The 19,149-nt window shown below is 40.9% G+C and overlaps 1 protein-coding gene across 2 annotated transcripts in view; it reads left to right on the top strand.

Annotated features, from left to right (window-relative positions):
• fgf14 (fibroblast growth factor 14) overlaps positions 1-19,149 on the top strand; it is a 172,591-nt gene that overhangs the window by 146,065 nt on the left and 7,377 nt on the right. For both annotated transcript variants that reach the window (XM_049593629.1, XM_049593630.1), the window contains exon 4: positions 17,630-17,828. In XM_049593629.1, coding sequence (XP_049449586.1) covers positions 17,630-17,828 — 199 coding nt within the window. The remainder of the gene's footprint in view (positions 1-17,629; positions 17,829-19,149) is intronic.

Genomic DNA, 19,149 nt, shown 5'->3' with positions numbered 1-19,149 from the left:
CGACATATAGCGTATTTGAAGAACAATCAATCACCTAGCATAAAAACACACATAACACATTAAAACAGGATGGCTGTGGAACTCAAAACGTTACCTGTACTGGTATTGGTCCATACACAATAGATAAATAGTAATATTAACTGCAAAATAAGAAACTAAAATACATCAGTATGCAATTCCTCAGTGCTCCATATTGACATAGTGTTCGGCTAGCCTCTGTAGACAACTAAAACAGCAAAAATGAATTCCTAAAATTCAATTATGGCTTTTGGTTTTGGTGTGAGACCCCAAGATTTTCTGTGGCCAACCCTATGAAAACTCTCTGGGGGCACCAAGTACTTAACCAGATAACTTTGAAATTATTTAGATATGTGGGATATAAAATGTGCACATGCTGGTATTTTCCCCTTATATGTTCTTCAGAAGCAGCCCTGGTACGATATCAGGTTACACATGTGCATTAATATATTTTCTTTGTTTATTTTTATTAAGAATATGGGCAGCAGGTGTGGCATATTGCTTGGGCACTGTGGATATTTAAGATAGTGACTTTCAGTCATTCATCAGAAGTCTGAGGAGGCGTAGGCTCCAAACCCCACTCTGCTCTGCATTAAAATCCCTGTAAACTAGAGCTGCTTGGTGTGCAGACTTGTTTTCTACTGTACCAGATGTTTCTTCGATCCAGGACCCACTCCATTGGATTTGTGTGTCTTTTATACTGTTTTTGGTGCCACTAACAAGCACATTTATTTTAGCTTCACAATTACAAATCATTTATAATTTACATTTTTGTCTACCATCTTTCAACAGTCCAAGGCTGCCTTTGGTTTTTGTTAACTTCCATAGGATATGAAAATCAATAAGAAAATGCTTGAAGCTTGCTCTGACCTTTTAACCACCGGGGTGCCTTAGTGGTTAAGGGTAAAGGTGCTGACCATGAACTGCAGCAGTCGTTGGAGGTTAGGATGTATCGTTGGAACATGCCTCATATTCATAATGGTTTGCACTGTATAAAGTTACAATCAGTGTGGGATTTATTAAGTCTGGGTTAATAAAACCACATTAGGTCCTCGAAATGTTTAAACACTCTTAAATTCAAATTGGAGACTGCAGATTAAATTTACATTCAGGTCTTTCTGTCATGTGTGAGCTACAATATTTCACATCTAAAAAAAGACCCTTAAACAAACTGTAAGCAGCTGTGGATAACATCGTTGGTAAGAATCACCAATTGGCCACATATAGTGCAGTAAAGACTTTTAATGTACAGTAGTATCAGAAGTGTTATTTTAGTGTGCCTTCAGACATGTATGTATTTCCTATAAGGGGCAAATATCAACATCCAGCACATAAAAGAGGTTTTACTGGAGATTTGTATGTTCAGGAAACACATGTACTGCTTTTGTCCCCCACTGTCAAACTCTCAACAACAACTCTGACAGTACAGTCCCTGCCATGTTCCCAGTCCCCTGACATCATCCAGTCTCCTCTTCCCTCCAACAGCAAACCTGGCATCAATTAAACCATGAACATTTGTTTGTGCTTGTATTCGTGATAAGAGCTGGTGCTTGGGCACAATTTCATGCTGAAACTGGAACCAAAATTGCACCTTTTTCCCCACTTGGGGCGAGATGTCAGCTTAGAGCCACAAAATTGCTAAAAAGACAGAATGGCCAAAAAAAAATCATGCATGCATGAGCTTTATCCTTCAGCCAGATGAGGGAATTACTTGGAGTTGCATTGCATAAATTCTGTTGCTTGTACAGCTCAGCCTCCACAGAAAGGTACAATAGGTAGAGTGAGACAGCTATGAAAAATTCCATAGTGCAGGAGATCAGGACTTCCCTGGCCCATCAGATGATCCCGTGATGAGGTGTTGGGTTATCTCTGAGAGCCGGGGCCATTTATAACCCCACAGTAACAATGTCAGAGACATCACATTATACATGTTTGTGTATGTGCATTATTTGGTCTTGCAGATAGTTTCACATGTCTCACGCATGTGCTTTCATATACACACGTTTGTCCTGATAACATAATCTGAGTTTGAGGCTGGCATTGTTCTATGTTTCTCATTGTTAACAAATCCCATGAAAAGACCAAAATCAGTGTCTTACTTGGCTGGTCTAAGTCTAAACCCCTTTTCCACCCAAATAAATGCATTTATGCAGTTTTTTTTAAATGTTGGAAAACTGTTAAAAATAGGTGACAGAGCAGACCAGAGCTTTGTACCTGCAGCAGACGAGTATACCTTTCTGTTCTTGTTTCCTCTCTGGTGTATCACATTCAATGTCAAGGACAGGCTGGAAAACAGGTTAGTAAACAGTCAAAGTGCATGGAGGCCAGTGAAAATGTCACAGTTGTTACTTATTTTTGTATCTCTTACCTATTCAGTCTGCCTCTCAAACTCAGTACCGACTAGATTTAAAATTATGTCCAAGTGCTGCTTGGATAGGGACAGACGGGATTTTGCGACACCAGCAAAGGGGCTAAAATAAGCTTTTCCACCTGGATGTCATATTTCCATCGCTGTTGACAAACACCTGTGAATACTCCAGAGCCATTTGATTGTAACCTTTCCCACTTAATACAAAAGCTGGATGTTAGCTGGGTTTCAAGAGGGATGGACACTGTGAAATGGCTCCTCTACAGTCAAAATTCAAAAATACCAAAAGGGAAAGCAGGACTCTCTGTAACCAAATCCCTCAATCCTACTATGTATTAAACCAGGCACTTTGAAGAAATCGCAGCTTTAGCCTAGCTCTTTAGATCCAGCTGTTCAGGTCTTCAAGTTAACCACACCACACTGCAGTTCCAACAACTGGTTTAAGTACAACCGTCATCACACATATGTGATAATAACTGTGTGATATAAGTGTCTGTAATTCCAGCAGAAGTAGTTATGTCTATTTATGTAACACTCTAGCATCCAGATTATTCCTGCACTACAACCTCTGCCAGTGAATTATAACCTCATTATGGCTATTTCATAATATTACCTTCCATGACGACCTCTGACATGCATCTCAGAAACACAGACAGCTGTAATCTGTTTAGCTTGATTGTTGTATAAATTTGGCACACTAAATCTGGGCATTAGCTCCTGTCAGTGTTCTTTGGAGGATCATACCAGGACCAGTGGTTTTGCCCCTTGGCAAAAAAAAAAACTGTACGCCAACATCACTGTCTTTAAAAGACTGTGGCACACAGGAGAGAGCCGAGGCTCCCAGAGAGGGAGAAATAGAATCAAGTAGGATAAAATACTTGCGTGCTCGTCTGGTAGGAGGAGCTCAGGGCAGAGACGAACAAAACCTAACTCAGATGAGACTCAAAAATCGACCGTTTTCAGGTTTTCTACCTACTGCAGCTTTAACAAACATCATTCAGAGAGGAGTTAAAGTATGTGTTTATTGGGAACTATTTTCAGCTGCAGATTAATACACATTTGATGCTAGTAAATATTAACAGCTACACAATGTTGTCTGTGGGAGTGCCTCAAAAAAGAAAAGAACTACCAATGTCCATGATGGTGAGGAAATATGTCACCTATTGTGAAAGTACAGTTAATTAATGCATTTTCAATAGTTTTTCTTTGTTTGTTTGTTTTGGGTTTTTTTTGACAACAATAGAGGTCTTTTGCACAGAAGACTAAAGCCCAGTTCAACAGTTTAAGAACATTGCGGAGAAAAGTTGCAGTAGTGTGAACTGGCCCATCTTAAACGGACTCAAGCTGGTTGATGGTGTCACCTACGACTCTTGTCAAGTCACCAGCAGCTGGTTTTAGAACATAAGGCACATCACCTGCTTCACGTCCCGTTGGCTTGTAGTGAAGTCTGCTGGCCAAGTCAGTTACAAACTGTCAGCGTAAAGATGGGCATTACAATTTGTGATGATGGATGTAATATTATTGATATATATTGTAAAGAAAACGGGACCCAGTATTGAACCTTGAGGAACTCCTTTTGTCAATGTCAGGTAATTAGAGCAATTATTACCTCAGACAACACATTGCTGCCTCTGTGACAGGTAGTCCTGGAACCATTTGCAAGACTCAAGAACCAACTTCACTTGACCTTGAGAATGGTCAACGGTATCAAACGCCTTTGTCAAGTCTACAGACAGTACAGCACAATATTTCCCTTTGTCCAAGGAGGAGATAATATCATTTGTAGCAGAGGTGACTGCAGTGATAGTACTGTGATTAGCTCTGAAGCCAGACTGACATGGATTTAAGACATGATTGATGTTTTCATGATTCATGTTTTGATAATTGTGATAATAAATGTATAGATTATTGGCAGCCTTATTTTTTAAGTCTCTGCAATGTATTACTGAAGTTTTTACCATTCTTAGTTGGTTAGTCGAGCCCCTCGGCTGTAATAGGTTACCCAACACCACAAGAGGTGTCTGAATTTCTCTGTTAACAACAGTGACAAAAATGAAAGTAGCCCGAGAAGCTGGACTAACAAGAAAAACAGCCACCATTGCTATTAAAAAGAAAACACCATTAGCAACACGTCTAATGTTAAAATCAACACTTGCTCTGTCCTCACACGCTGCAATCCATTCATATAAATGAATACTCTCTAGAGTTCAGAGCCGAGATGAGGACGATGTTTAAGTACAAAGTAACGAGAGAGGGAGAGGGAAAGAGTCACAGCCAAGTGAATCTACAAGGAGAAGACATGCGCTTCCTCTTTCAAAAAAACTGGGACACTGTTCCTGAGGGTGTAAACAACACAAACAGAGCAGAGACAGAAACACACAGAGAGGAGAAACAGCTCCATACCTGGAGACACCTCTTCCAGTTCTCTTTCTGTATGCACACTGTAACTCTGCTGTAACATGATTATTTCTTTCTTTTTGTGTGTGCTCGGACTTGTGGGGGTGTGCATGTGCACCTCAGGAGATTAGTGCGTGTGTGTGTGTGTGTGTATGTGACATGTCTGCTATATGCTTGTCAGCTTGTTGTACAGGGCAGACTGCTGGCTTGCCTGACAAGAAATGACTGGCCAATCTAGAAAAAATCTGGCTGCCTTGACACCAATCTGGCACCAATTTACAGATCAACAGCAGCAGAGTGGACACACACACACACACACTGAGGAGCACTTGAATCCCCATGCGTGGGTGGTTGCGCTTTGTTTGTGTGTTTGCTCACCTACAGGCTCTCCTACAATGTGTTTTTTTCTAAGCATGAGCAACATATTTTTCTCTTGCAGACTTCACTGTGTTCTTCAGTGATTTATTCCAAGGGCTTACAATATTTGACACTATCCAGGCGTGGCTTTCTCGCTGTGTTGTTTATCCAAACTGACCCAACGAACCCAGAGTTTGAGTATCACGCCTTCCTTGTCAGCCAGTTTAGGCTGCTGCTTGTTTACTGTTTTTCTCTGCAGCTTCAAAACCCACCAAAATTCGCCCAATGAATAATAGAGAAACATAACTTTAAGATCTGAATAGCTAAAAAAGGCAAATACATTCAACATTTTGGCACATACTGTGTTTCACTTGAGGGTTACCAGAAGGCCTTTTCCAGATTTAAAGTGTCATCACTGATAAGACAGTTAATTATTTAATGAGATAACATAAGTGATAATCTTGATTTTCTCTTTTATTGCAACACATTTCCATTCCCAACTCATCAACATATACCAATGCTTGGTCAGAGGCCCTATACGTCAAACTGTGATGCTGTAGTCAACCCTTCAGTGTTTGTTCTGGACTCAAGGTCTTTATTTTCCCAGAAAACGCACAGTTTCAGCTTGTTAAATGCAAAAATCTTGAGTTTAGGCAACAAAAGCACATAGGTTCAGAAACAAACGTCATGGCTTGGCTTAAAATAAGTACCTTTGTTGCTAACCTAATGTAACGTCACGTGACATACAGTACATCATAGTGTTGTATGCCACACATACTAACGAACTCCTAAGAGAAAGTCTGGAGTTTGAGTCATTCAGTTTCCAATAGTCGTCATTTAGGGCCATTAGTCGACTAGTCCCCCGCATGTTTATGATATTAATTCAAATATTAAATGATATATTTTGGTGGTTTGAGTTGAAGGTGTGAGAAAGAATAGTATCAGTAACATTGTTAACACTGTGCTGCATTACAGAGAAATACAAAACCGTACTAATGAACCTTCATTAATATAGGCCTATATTTTATCTACAAGTGCACGTCACACACTGAGCGAGCCGCCTGTTAATGACGCTGTGGGCTAATGGGCATGTAGCTACTTCCATGTTTCAGATGATACGTCATGTTTGTAGTCGACCAATGAAGATGAGTTTACATATCACCTTGGGTTCGTCCTTCACCTTCTCAAAATGATCCCACACTTTGGATTTCCTGCCCGACATGTTATTAACTAGCCTGTGGAATAACCGCAGGTACCAGCCCTGGAAATGAACCTGACTCCTGTCTGACTGCTGAACGTGGACACTTCCTGTGTCTGTCCTTTCAAATTAAATCCCCACATGGTCCAGTCATGTAGGTTTTGGTTCACATTGGCAGGGCGCAGCTCCTAATAGAGCTTCACTTTTTTTTTTTTTTCCTGCGACTGAGCGACCACTGAAATCTTGCTGACTAATGACCTATCTGTGGACTAACATTTGGTCAACTATTAGGCGGCAGCCCTTGAACTTTCTTGCTCTTTATGCAATGGCAGTTGTTAAGAGCTTTGAAAAAAAAGCCGCAGCCTGGTGAGTCTCATACTGAGGCTAAAGGGGGCTTCAGTGTGTTGGTATCTGATGCAAAGGGCCACCAACCATGTCGGTATTTGACAAGCTGGGAGTGAGTTCGGGCTTTTTCTTACCACTCCAACTAAATCCCTCAATGTGCAGTTTGCATCATGCACTGTGTGACCATGACATTCATCTTGACTGCAGTACTAAGTAGCCCTTAAACTGTCTTAAATTCAGTTCAAACATTTATAGAGTCTCTTATTTGGCTTGCAGAGAATTGCACAAGAAGAAAGACTCCTTTTGCACATTGTATAAACCCACATTGTGACCTAAATCTTTGTTGGACTTTGCACGCCACAGGTTCATCTCCCACTGAGAACAGTAACACATCTGTGTAATGTTTCTAAGCATGGACTGGTTGTGTGTGTGTGGTTGAGAAGTGTGCCAAGGGAGCTGTAGTGGGCCGGTGTTAAAGGGTCTCTGCCTTCAGGGAAATTTTATCGAACACTTAAGTGCTTCTGGTCCAAATACCTTAAAGGTGTTAGTGCTTTTTGTTACCCTCTCAGTACAAGGTATATTTCTGCTCTCCTGGGTAAAACAGGGAGTAATGTAACAACAGCATGTTAAGGTGATTGTATGCAAATAGTCTGGTAGGGATACATTAAAATAAAGTCATATTTCATCCAGTAAATTTGCAGCGAGGCTTTGGAGTGCGGTCTGCATGTTTATTGTGTTGCGCCTGTGGAGATGGAGGTTTACCTGTTACCTGTCTACTTAAGTGAAATCTAGAGTACAGAGGAGGATAAAAATTCACTGCAACTGTATCCAGGTGGCATGATGCAAAATACATTAAAGAAATACAGTACAAAACTGGATTTGATTGCAAACATTATTATGCAATAGGAAAAAAAGAATAAACTGAGTTGTTTGCTACACACTACTATAATATCATTGTCTGTCTTGTCAGCACTAACAGCAGCAATTAATTTAAAAGGTTTTATTTAAAATTGGTACAAAGTATGACTCCACTGAAACTGCTTCTCTCCAAGTCATTCACGAATCATGGGATTATTTGCATTGTGTATGAGTTTTGGTGTCCTCGTCAGTTGTAACTAATAATTTGTTTGAGTCAGGGCTTCAGAGCATGACAACAGACACTTATGCTGTCTGCAGATCAGAGTATCTGTGAAGACAAAGAGCAAAGTCAGGAGGAATAGGGAAAGGAATATTTCTGTGACATTGTGACTTTGAGTTTTAGCCAGGATGTCTCCTTGATCATCTTTGGACTTTTGTCCTCTGTTTTAATGTCTCTGTGCCAGAGACAGCTGTGGCTGGAGGCAGCATATTTTTGGGTAGTCCCTCTGTCTGTCTGTCTCATTCTTGACAGCACAATATCTCAAGAACGCCTCAAGGGGAATTTCTGTCTGACACAGACTTGCACTTGGACTTAAGGCTTAACAAATTATTATTTTGTGGTCATAGTTCAAGGTCACTGTGACCTCATGTCCCTCCCATTCTGGTTGACATAACATCTCAAGAAGACCTTGAAGGGAATTTCTCTGAATTTGGCACAAATGTCCACTTGGACTCGAGGATGAACTTATTTGATATTGGTGGTCCACGGTCAAGGTCACTCTGACCTCACATCTGTCTCATTCTGGATGACATGATATCCCAAGCAGGCCTTGAAGGAATTTCTTCAATTTGGCAGAAATGACTTGGACTCAAGGATGAACTGATTTGATATTGGTGGTCAAAGGTCAAGGTCACTGTGACCTCACATCCGTCTCATTCTTGTTGACACGATATCTCAGAATGCCTTGAGGGAATTTCTTCAATTTGGCACAAATGTCCACTTGGACTCGAGGATGAAGTGATTCCATATTGGTGGTCAAAAGTCAAGGTCGCTGTGACCTCATGCCCGTTTCATTCTCGTAGACATGACATATCAAGAGCGCCTCAAGGGTAATTTCTTCAAATTTGGCACAAATGTCCACTTGGACTCGAGGATGAAATGATTCAATATTGGTGGTCAAAGGTCAAGGTCACTGTGACCTCACAAAACATGTTTTTAACCATAACTCAATAATTCATATAGTAATTAACACAAAATTTAATACAGATGTCTAATACAGTAAAATGATGAAGTGATGACATTTTGAATCCAAATGGTCAAAGGTCAACCTCACTGTGACATCATAATATTCTGCATAAAATACTTTTCTGGCCATTATTCAACATCAAATCTTAGAAAAAGAGGGGGAGACATTTGGTCAGATTCTGAATTGGTGCCACTAATCTTGGGTGCCCGACTTAAGACTGTATAGATCTTCTGTGCTGCCAAGCTGAAGATGTGTGTGAAGCATCCATGTTTTAGAATATGAAACGTCATTGCAGCAACATCCATATCTGAAGTATTATCAGCTGTCATGGCTACATGTGAGTCTGGATCACTGTTGGGCTCGTTACTCTAAAAATGTTATACATTACTCACTACTCGTTACTCTTGTAATAATATTACTTTACTTATTACTACCAACGGTAATTCGTTACAGTTCTCATTATATTACTTTTCCATTACACCCCATAAAACTGTTAATTGCATATCTCCCCAAAATTGAGATGTGTGCCTCTGTGTGAATGTCAGGGTAATAGCCGTTAAGTGTAGCTAAGGCTAGATGGCTTCTATTTACCTGGGAGTTTTCTGTTGCCTATGATTGTTATTTTCCCAAGGCTCTGACCGAAGGACTGAGAGACACTCAGAGAGCAACATCTCATCCACCACATATCCAGTAACAAGCTTCATTACATATTTGTAGCTGCAGCGGTCCATGATTAAAATCCAGTTTTGGTTGTTTAGCCAGTGTAACACTACAGCCAACCTCCACGGCAGAGGAGGGCTCACCTTTGGTGGTGTGTATTTCCTAGAGCTTCACGTTGTTGTGTTGTCGGTCGTAGTAGCTTAGGTGTTTCAGACCGGAGGTTTGAGGACGTGTATTTTGCAGTGGAAAAGTTTTAGTCTGACGACCTGCAGCAACAGTGTTCTTGACATCTTTCCTCCCGACAAAATCAAAGCAATGGGAATATTTCCAGCTGCCTAAAGTAAGTGTTTCCAACCTCCAGGCTATCTTGTGATGACAAAAGTAACCTTGTAACGAGTTGTTTGGTTTTGGAGAAATTGTAATGTTATCACTGAAATTGTATTAGTAATTAATTACACTAGGCGTTACTGGAAAACGTAATAATATTACTGTAACACGTTACTAGTCATGCTTTACTGCTCAATACTGGTCTGGACATATAGATGTAATCTGTAACTGCAACTTGACTGGTTGGCGTCAGGCATACAGCCGTGAGGCATTTATTCTAGTTTATTCTGTCATACTCAAATTTGCAGCTTATTTCTTTTCAGAAAAATATACCACCACTGTTGAATACTGGATACAGCCTTTAAGTTTTCTATTTCTAAATAAGTGTTCTCAGACCTTCAAGTTATTGTCATGTGCCTAGAAATATAAGGACAATTTTCACATTTTTCAAAATCTTTATATATTGTAATCTGGCTGTCTGATCAGCCCACATGCTTCCAGTCATGTTTTATGTATTCAGATCATTCAGTGTAAAAAAACCGAGAGAGAGATAAAGGAAACTGAAACTGTACACTGTCTGTGTACACAGTCTATCCAGCTGTTTACCAGTGACTCTCCTCATTTGGCCGCTGTCTCCTCTTCCTCCTCTGGGTTTGATAATCAGACAGGTCTGCTGAAGCCCCCATTGTCTGCGCACACTGTTGACGTGACTCTTATACATATGAGAGCGGCTTAGCATTGTGAATGCAGCTCAGCTTTCTGGAGGTTGACCTTTTTCCATGGATTAATAGGTTTTATGCTGGCAGCATTAATAAACAATTTCTTCGTTTCCACAGTGGGGTAGTGAGCAGTCACTCTGCATATTAATGTGCGTCCCCCCCTCCCTGTACTAGCCTCCTCTCACCTACTTTCAGGCGGTCATGCTCGGCAATCACGACCCGTTTTGTGTTTTTTTTTCATCCAGAGGATGTTTATTTCAAAGTGACTCTCTTTGCTCTCTTGTCTTTTAAAGCCTTTTCACTCGTTTTATTTAAAACTCCCACACCCTCCATCTGTCTCTATCCATTTACCTCTTTTTAACATGTTATTTTTCTGTAGAAGCCGTACTCCTCCCAGAATCTGCCCCCTCCCCTCAACCTCACTCCTTTCAATCTCCGCCTTTTGCTGTGCCTTCACGTGATTGTTCATCTCCCCTTTATTTCCGTCGCTGTCTTTTTTTGCTTTGGTGACTGGGGCTGATTATGTGGGGCTGAGCAGTTTTGGCCCTCACGCTGTCTGTGGCCAAGGTCAATTATGGCCTTCCCTTTCAGAGCAGGGAGCCACTGATGTGGAGCGCCGGGCAGGGGAGATCGAGTGGGAAGAAAATCAACCGTTCGGTGCCTCAAAAATGATTCGATTTGCCGCTGGTGTGAAAGTGTGCGCCGTGTCCGAGTCTCACTCTCCTTTTTCTTCTTCAATGTCACCCATAATTTTGCAAAATATTAGTTCGATGTTGCGCAGAATTATACGGTAAACAGCTCCCTTTTATTTGTATGCATGGATACGACAGGGATGCCGGGTTGACATTGACATATTTTGGGTTGAGTGTGTTGTTGTGGCAAACTTAAAGAAGGAAAGATGGTCTTTTTGTTTGTTGTTTTGTGGACGTGAATGCGATTGATGACAAACAGCAGGTGACAAACAGTCTCGAATTACAATTAACGGTTTGTGAAAACATTTTAGGCGAGAAACAGCAACACAGCAACAGAATCTTGGTTCATATTCGATCAGCACTGCTTAATTTTATCATTTGATTGAATTTTTTCAGCCTCAGGTTTTTACGATACAATGAACACTAAGGCTCCTGCCTCCTGTTCACAAATTCTCATATTACAGCCAAACAGTACACTAAAATGTGTTTCAGAGGACATTTTAGGTGAGAAAAAGAGTCTTGGTTTATACTTGATCAACGCTGCCTCGTTTTACCATGTGATCTGAGTTTGGTCTGAGTTTGAGAGACAGAGAGACCAAACTCCGATCAAATGGTAAAACTAGGCAGTGATGATCTTACCTGAACTTACCAGCTCCAAGATCTCTGTGCTCATCTCGTAGCTCAAACCCGCCGAATGACGTGAAAATTTAAGCTGACTCTAGGGCTGTTACTCTAGAGCAGGAGGTCCAAACTTTTTTTAATGTGAGCCATCACATCATTTAGGTTATTTGTTTTCAAAAAACGCATGTATTCAACTTCCCATAGCTCCTGAAAGCAGTGGCGCTCACTGTCGACTTTAGGGGTCGTACACATGCCGTGTCTTTAACCGCCTGGAAAACACGAGGTCGAGCATTGGACGCTAATTTTGTGCCTTTTTTGAGTCAGCTTTCAAGAGCATGGCGGCAGGTTGTGTCTGAGGTTGCTAAGCAACTTTAACAAGCACCGTATCATGGCCCATTTACCTGAAATCCCGAGTGCAGAGCTGATCTTCCTCCAGGCACTCTTTGTAAGTGTGTAGGCCTATCGTCTGTGGGACAGATGAAGCACCAAAATGATCAACTTTTCCACAGACTGATATTTATGGAAGAAGGGAAAGATATCTGTCGGCTGTGATTGGTTGTTACCCGTCACATGACATGTGGCGTGGGCTGTTGCTTTCCAAATGTTGAACTCGGTTTATCTTAGTGCAGCCATCGTTCCTTGAAAAATAGGCGCTCGGGAACGCATGCGTGCCGCGACGAGGTTGCTCTGGCGACATTACATTGAAAACAATGAATTTGAGGGCACAAGAGAGAGTACGAGTGAGTGCCGCCATCGTGAGGTGAGTGGAAAAATGTCATCCAATACAGTGTCGTAGGCCACATGAAGTACATTTTGAGAGACAAGTCGCGGGCCATGATCGGCCCCTGGGCCAGACTTTGGACATGCCTGCTCTAGAGCCTCTAGAGTACAAAAGGAGATCAAGAAATAGAGAAAGAGAGGTGGCTCTCTCTGTCGATCGCCTTCTGTACTCTTTGTGTGGTGGGGGGCTTACAAAAATGAAGAAGTACAACCTTAAGTTCGAGCAACAGCTCTAGAGCCAGCTTACATTTTTGCATCATCCAGCAGATTTGAGCTGGGAGATGAGCTGGGAGATCTGGAAACTGGTAAGATGGAGGGAATAGTTCATTTACACATACTACCCACTTTGTTACAATACAAAGCTGGTTGGAAATTGTCAAAACATCCCTTTAACGACTGCATATTTACACATCAAGCCATTTCTGACATATGAGTGATGCATTTCTTATCACAAATGAGGAGAAACGACTGGAGGAAAGAATCTGTCTTGTTTTGTGGTAAGACAAAGAAAGCGCTTGATAAAAGCATCCAGCTTGTCATTGACATTTGACACACTTACGACGCAATCAACAAACAATGCGTCTCAAGTCAGCTGCCTTCGCTGCTCTGATCTTCAAATCAAACTGATTATGGAGACTGACATCAAGCACCATTCCGCAAACAAACCACCTCCACTTTCTTTTTTGCCTCCGTAAACAAAGACTCACTTTTTGTGCGTCTGTGTGAAGGCGTTTGATTAGCCACAATTACGGCCGCAGCACCGGCTTGTGTGATTAGTTTGACTCGAGGCTGTTTTTGTGTGCGCTGTACAAATAATCAGCGCTGGGCTAAACCTGGACCGGCGTCGAAATGTTGTGTCTAATTACAGCAGCCAACCAACCAACCTGCGGTGCCGCTCACCTGACGAGGAAAAAGTGTAATTAATTACCTCATTGAGGCGACTCAGGGAACCATGAAGGTAAAACTGTTTGGCTTCTAATCGGCTCAGCAACAGAGTTTGCTTCAGCATGAAAAGAGCATGTTTAAACATTCTTTCAGAGAACAAAGGTTATTAGGTTTAACAAATGAAGCAGTGCAATTAAGACTTCTGTTCTGTGTTGTGCGCTAGAAATCACCTAAGGGAGTGTTTTGGTTTTTTTTTTTGTCTATCTCTTATTTGGGATGTAATAAGTTGCATGTGTGTGTGCAGCATGTCACATTCTTTCCTGCCACCTCTCCAGACAGGACACAGACCTCTCCTCCTGACAACTTGGACATAATAAGCAGCCATTTGATAAACTGCTGCTCACCGCTGACACACTATAAATCTTAATGTGCACAATAAAATGAATAACGATGGGGTTGAGCCTGCGCGTCGTCCAGAGAGAGTGTTTGTTTATATGATATTAAACATGCCAGACGGCCCGTGGCTCAGGGTTTTATCATGTAAGGCTCCATTTTTATTGCCTCAGTCTGCTGCGTGTCTGCCTATCAATGGATTGCCCTGCTCAGCTGTTGTGGTCCGCCACAGAGCCAGCATTAATAGTTTTGATCCTAATCCCTACATTTGCCACTAGAATAGCCCAAAGTTAATTCTCTTGTGTAATGTAATCGCTGGCGAGACGAACCAAAGTCAGGATGTAGGATTTCCCAACGCATATCTCATATAACAGATCACCGCTCTGACCTCTCACTGCCTGCACTGACAGTTGTGACTGTTTCTCAGTGTAATTCTCAGCCGACGCTGCTGTTGTTATGCATCATGCATTTGTGCCTTGCACTCAGAAATGCCCGCGAGTCCTCAATCAAGGATAGAGAGGACACTTAAAATACAGCCGGGTGCTCCTCAGGATCATTACGGTTCATCCCAAGTGTCTCTGCGCTCCTTCCTGCTCGGCTCTGCTTTCAGCTAAATGCTGTCTGGAGGGTAAGCTCTGACAGGAGTAATTCACCAAAGGGCTAATTACACCGTACTCGTGGCGTGGTGTGTCCTGTGTTTAAAACTGAGCATTTGGCCCATAAATAATGTCCTGTGCAGCTGCAGTACAGAATATCTATAAACTATCTGTGAAATAAAAGTCTGGGGAAACATGGAAATGGTTATAGAGTAAAAGCTGCAATTAGATTAGTTATCACCTATTAAATTAATCACCAACTAATTCGATGAACGATTAATCTGTTTAATTTTTTAAAGGAAAAAAAGTCAAATTCTTTCATTTCAGCTCCTTAGATGTGGATATTTCCTGGTTTCTTCACTCCCCTATCATAGTAAACTGAATATATTTGGGTTGTGGACAAAAAAAGACATTTGAGGACTTCATCATAGGCTTTGGGAAACACTGATTGACATTTTTCACAATTTTCTGGCATTTAATAGACAAAACAACTAATATATTAATGAAGAAAATAATCGACAGGCTGTTCAACTAAAAATTGTTTTTGGTTGCAGCCCTAACTGAGAATTTAAGAACTGTGCTTTGTTTCACTAGGGATACAAATGTCAGTCTTTCAGTCCAACACTTAAGTTCAGACCTAAATATTCTGAATTTTTGAAGGATTTTTACACAGACATTCGTGGTGCCCAGAGGATGAATCCCTCTGACTTCTGTGATCCCTTAACTTCTCCTTCCACATCATCATCAGCTCAAAATCTTACTTTGATTTAGAGCTGTAACGACTGATTTATACTATCATCAAACTATTAAATTAATCGCCAACTTATTTAATGACTGATCAATCGGTCTGAGTATTTCTTTTTTTAAAAAGGCAAAATTCTCTGATTCTCCTTCTTAAATATGAATATTTTATGGTTTCTTTACTCCTCTATGACAACAAAGTAAATATTTTTGGGTCGTGGACAAGGCGAAACATTTAAGGACGTCCTCTTGGGCTTTGGGAAACACGGATCAACACTATCTTTTAACAGAGTAGTTAAAATCATCTTTGATTGCAGCCCTAACTGAGAGCTATTATGTAATGAACTTTTATACAGGCATTCATGGCGCCCAGAGAGTGAATCCCCTGACTTTTCCTCTGGTACCATCATCAGGTCAAAATGTTACTTTGATTCATGACCAAATACCTGCAAAACTAAGAAAATTTCCCATCGGACTTTGCATTTAGTGCTAATTAGAAAATGTAAAGACTGTAAACAGGGTAGACATTAAACCTGCGAAATGTCAGCATGTTGACGTCAGAATTCGTACAAAGCGGCACTGTGCTTGTGCAGCCTCATAGAGCCGCTAGCGTGACTGTATAGTTATAGTTATAGTTCAGGGATATCACTTTTAAAGGGCAACATCGCCCATTTTCAGAAGTCATACACATTATTCCTTTGGTTTAAGAAAGTCAAAAGTATTAGTAAGCATGAACAACTCTCTCCCAAAACTAACAAACAGAAAGAAAAAAACTAAGTGCTAAAACTTAAATTTGTGTTGTCATAAACTATAGTCTTGAGCTGCTTCATAAACAATGAATGAAAGATGTTCTAGATGACTCTTGAGAGCACCAGGGGAATGTTATGAGTATATGGGTACATTTTCTGTTTCAGGAGTGAGAACACTGCAACAGAATAAAACTCATCTGGGTATAGAAAAACATTCTGTGGGTCCACAAAATCAGGTTCCCATTCACTGTCTATGGAGCAGCTCCAGACTTTATTCCCTAAGACTTCTCTGGTTTCTGGCTTTGAGAGAGAGTCGCTCATGTTCGCAAATATTGATTGAAGTTTCATAGGCCATGGAAATAACATATTGGAATTCTTAATTTTGGTTAATTTGGCTATTCATTTACCCTTATCATTCAAGCACAGTTGAATCAAAGCGATACAGAAAGAACTTCCTGAAGGTTTATTTTAGATCTTCATCAGAGACCCTGTTTGATAAGATTGTATGTTCATTGTAATTTAGCACAGAAAGTAATTTCAAGTGTACTGTAGGTTGCACAGAAGGACAGTAGTTTGGAAGATGACAAGAAAAACACCCTACAAAATCTCAATTTCGCTCAGTTAGAAATCAAAGTATTCTTGATTTTGGGTTCCTTGAAAATCCTTCTAGAGTCTCCGGACCTTGACATTGAGAACCACAGGAGAACAGGAAGTATCAGAGGATTTTTGCATATACTGTCAGTAGTTCCGTGAGCCAGCTCAGTGTGAACTGCTCACAACAGATGTGGTGAAACTCTCCATTGTGATGAGTGTGCTTTGATTAATACACCCCGATGAATGCCTTTATTTTTAGCCCGGCAGGGCGGACAATGTGGAAATGCTTTTTATTACCCTTCTGGTTGGAGATGAATGGGCAACAGCAGAGAGAGATGTGGCGCCTCCATGTTCATTCATCATTGCCAGATTGAGGTGTAAAGGATGGAGGAGTCACTTGATTAGTTCTATCATTATTCGTACAAAGTTCAGAAGGCAGTCATAGACAAATCGCTAATAGAAGACAAAGTATGTGGAGAGAATGATCCCATTTGGGTTTTACCAATTAAAAAAAATGTTTGAGGAGCAAGGAGTGTCTGGTCAGACATCTGGGGGGAGAAAGTGCTGATATTTCCAGGGCTGAGGTGTCGGGGTCAGTGCCTAACAATATATACTTTCTGCTGGGAACATGAGCTAATTGACTAAACGAGTGCTCTCACATCTGATGTCAAGGTTAAGGCCAAGGAGAGGATGAGCGTTGCATTTCATCGGAGCAGGTCATTAGACTCGGCTTGAGACATGATTATAGCAAGATAGACTCTGCAGCGCTAATCCTTTTCATGACAGGTGGAAGTATGAAGTCCATTTCACCTGGCGAGGCAGTTTCTGCACCTGCCATAACATTGTTCCATACACTGAGAGCACAGAGGTGGCATTTGTCCTGGTGACCTCTATAAAAGTTCAAATATGAATAAAGACTCTGACATCTGTTTCATGCTGACATAATATGAACCATGAATTATTAATCTGACTCCACTGGAGTGTCTTCCACATGTTATATTCAAATGAAATCTTCCATGTATGGTTTCTGGTTTGCAAGAGCCTGTTCTTATAATCCACCTGGTGCTTGTGTCTGTCTCTGCAGGAACTCTTTACAGCGGAGTGCAAGTTCAAAGAGTCGGTGTTTGAGAACTACTATGTGATCTACTCGTCCATGTTGTACAGACAACAGGAGTCGGGGAGAGCATGGTTCCTAGGGCTCAATAAAGAGGGCCAAGCCATGAAGGGGAACCGAGTGAAAAAAACAAAACCAGCTGCTCACTTCCTGCCCAAGCCATTAGAAGGTACGTACTCTGATAGGGGCGTAGCAATGCGTTGATCTGGATCGGTGTATCGATTCAGTGATTGACATTGCAATGTTGTAGATGTAAAGTTAAAACGTCATATAGATACATATGTTCATCTCTGAGATACACATTTATTTTGGAATTCTAATAGCATGTCTGTCCAAGCACACCTCCTTCTTAAACATTCAGACAGGTACAGGAGAATTTTTACTGGTCTCATATCGACCGCAGTCCCCTCATTGGAATCAAATCGAAGTTGTATCATTGCAGCCTTTGTGATATCAGCAAATATTGTATTGTTCAAAGAATCAATAGCATTGTGATGAAACTTGTGATTTGCACCTCTGTACTGTCAGAGACACTCAGGGAGATTCAGATCAGATAAAAACATTTTAAAACTGGACAGAAGATTAGGGTAGGATAAGAATGTACTTCTGATGTGGTAACGCTAACGTCTAGAGCTCATTTTTGGTTTTATTTCTCAAATTTAAAAAAGGTATAAGATTTTTTTCTTAAAAATGGAAATTTCCAGGATAGATAGTGGTGGTATTCTGTATTTTTCTTCATGTCAGCAGTTTCCATAGAAAGACTGGCCTTCATTCTGATGAATATGGGCACTGTAGCTTATCAATCTCACACTGTTCCACTGCTGTAAGTGCTCACTAGTGCAGTGGTTCCCAACTGGTCCAGCCACAGGGTCCAGATCTCTCCTCAGTCGTTAGGTCCACACAGCTTAATATATTCAGTGTCATACTTGTGTTTGGCCATGTCTTCAAAATGAAGGGTGTTTTCTACAAACTTGACACGTTCGTGAGTCATTTTTGGTTCATTCAGAATGGACCCATGGCCGACTTTTGGACGGCGACGCACCGGTTGGGAACCACTGCACTAGAGTATGGAACTGGAGTGCTGACAGTAAGTTTTGGCTTTGAAAATAAAATCTGGCATTGAAAATGGAAATTAACTGGAAAAATAAAACACAGCCATTGAAAATTCTTTATGTATTTGTTGCTTTTCAGTGTATTTTTCAACGGCATCACCTGATTTTTTTCTTCATGTCTCTTCAGTTTTTCAGTTTCAGCTTTTTTGCCACTGGCTTGACATGGAGGGTACAGGTTAGAGGGGAAGGGGCAAGGAGAGCGTGAACTGAAGGGGGAAAAAAATCAGGAGATTGTCATTGTAAAACACATCAAGAGTGCAAGAAAATCAGAATAAAATGAAATTATTTTTAATGCCTGTGTGGAATATTTCTCAGTGCCAATGTTTCCTTTTCACTGCCAAATTTCATTTTCGATGCCAAAACATATTGTCACCATTC

This window comes from Epinephelus fuscoguttatus, linkage group LG13 (assembly GCF_011397635.1).
Source record: "Epinephelus fuscoguttatus linkage group LG13, E.fuscoguttatus.final_Chr_v1".
Classification (NCBI taxonomy): domain Eukaryota; kingdom Metazoa; phylum Chordata; class Actinopteri; order Perciformes; family Serranidae; genus Epinephelus; species Epinephelus fuscoguttatus.
Note: the sequence above shows the minus strand (reverse complement) of the source record. Positions and strands in the feature narration are given on the sequence as shown.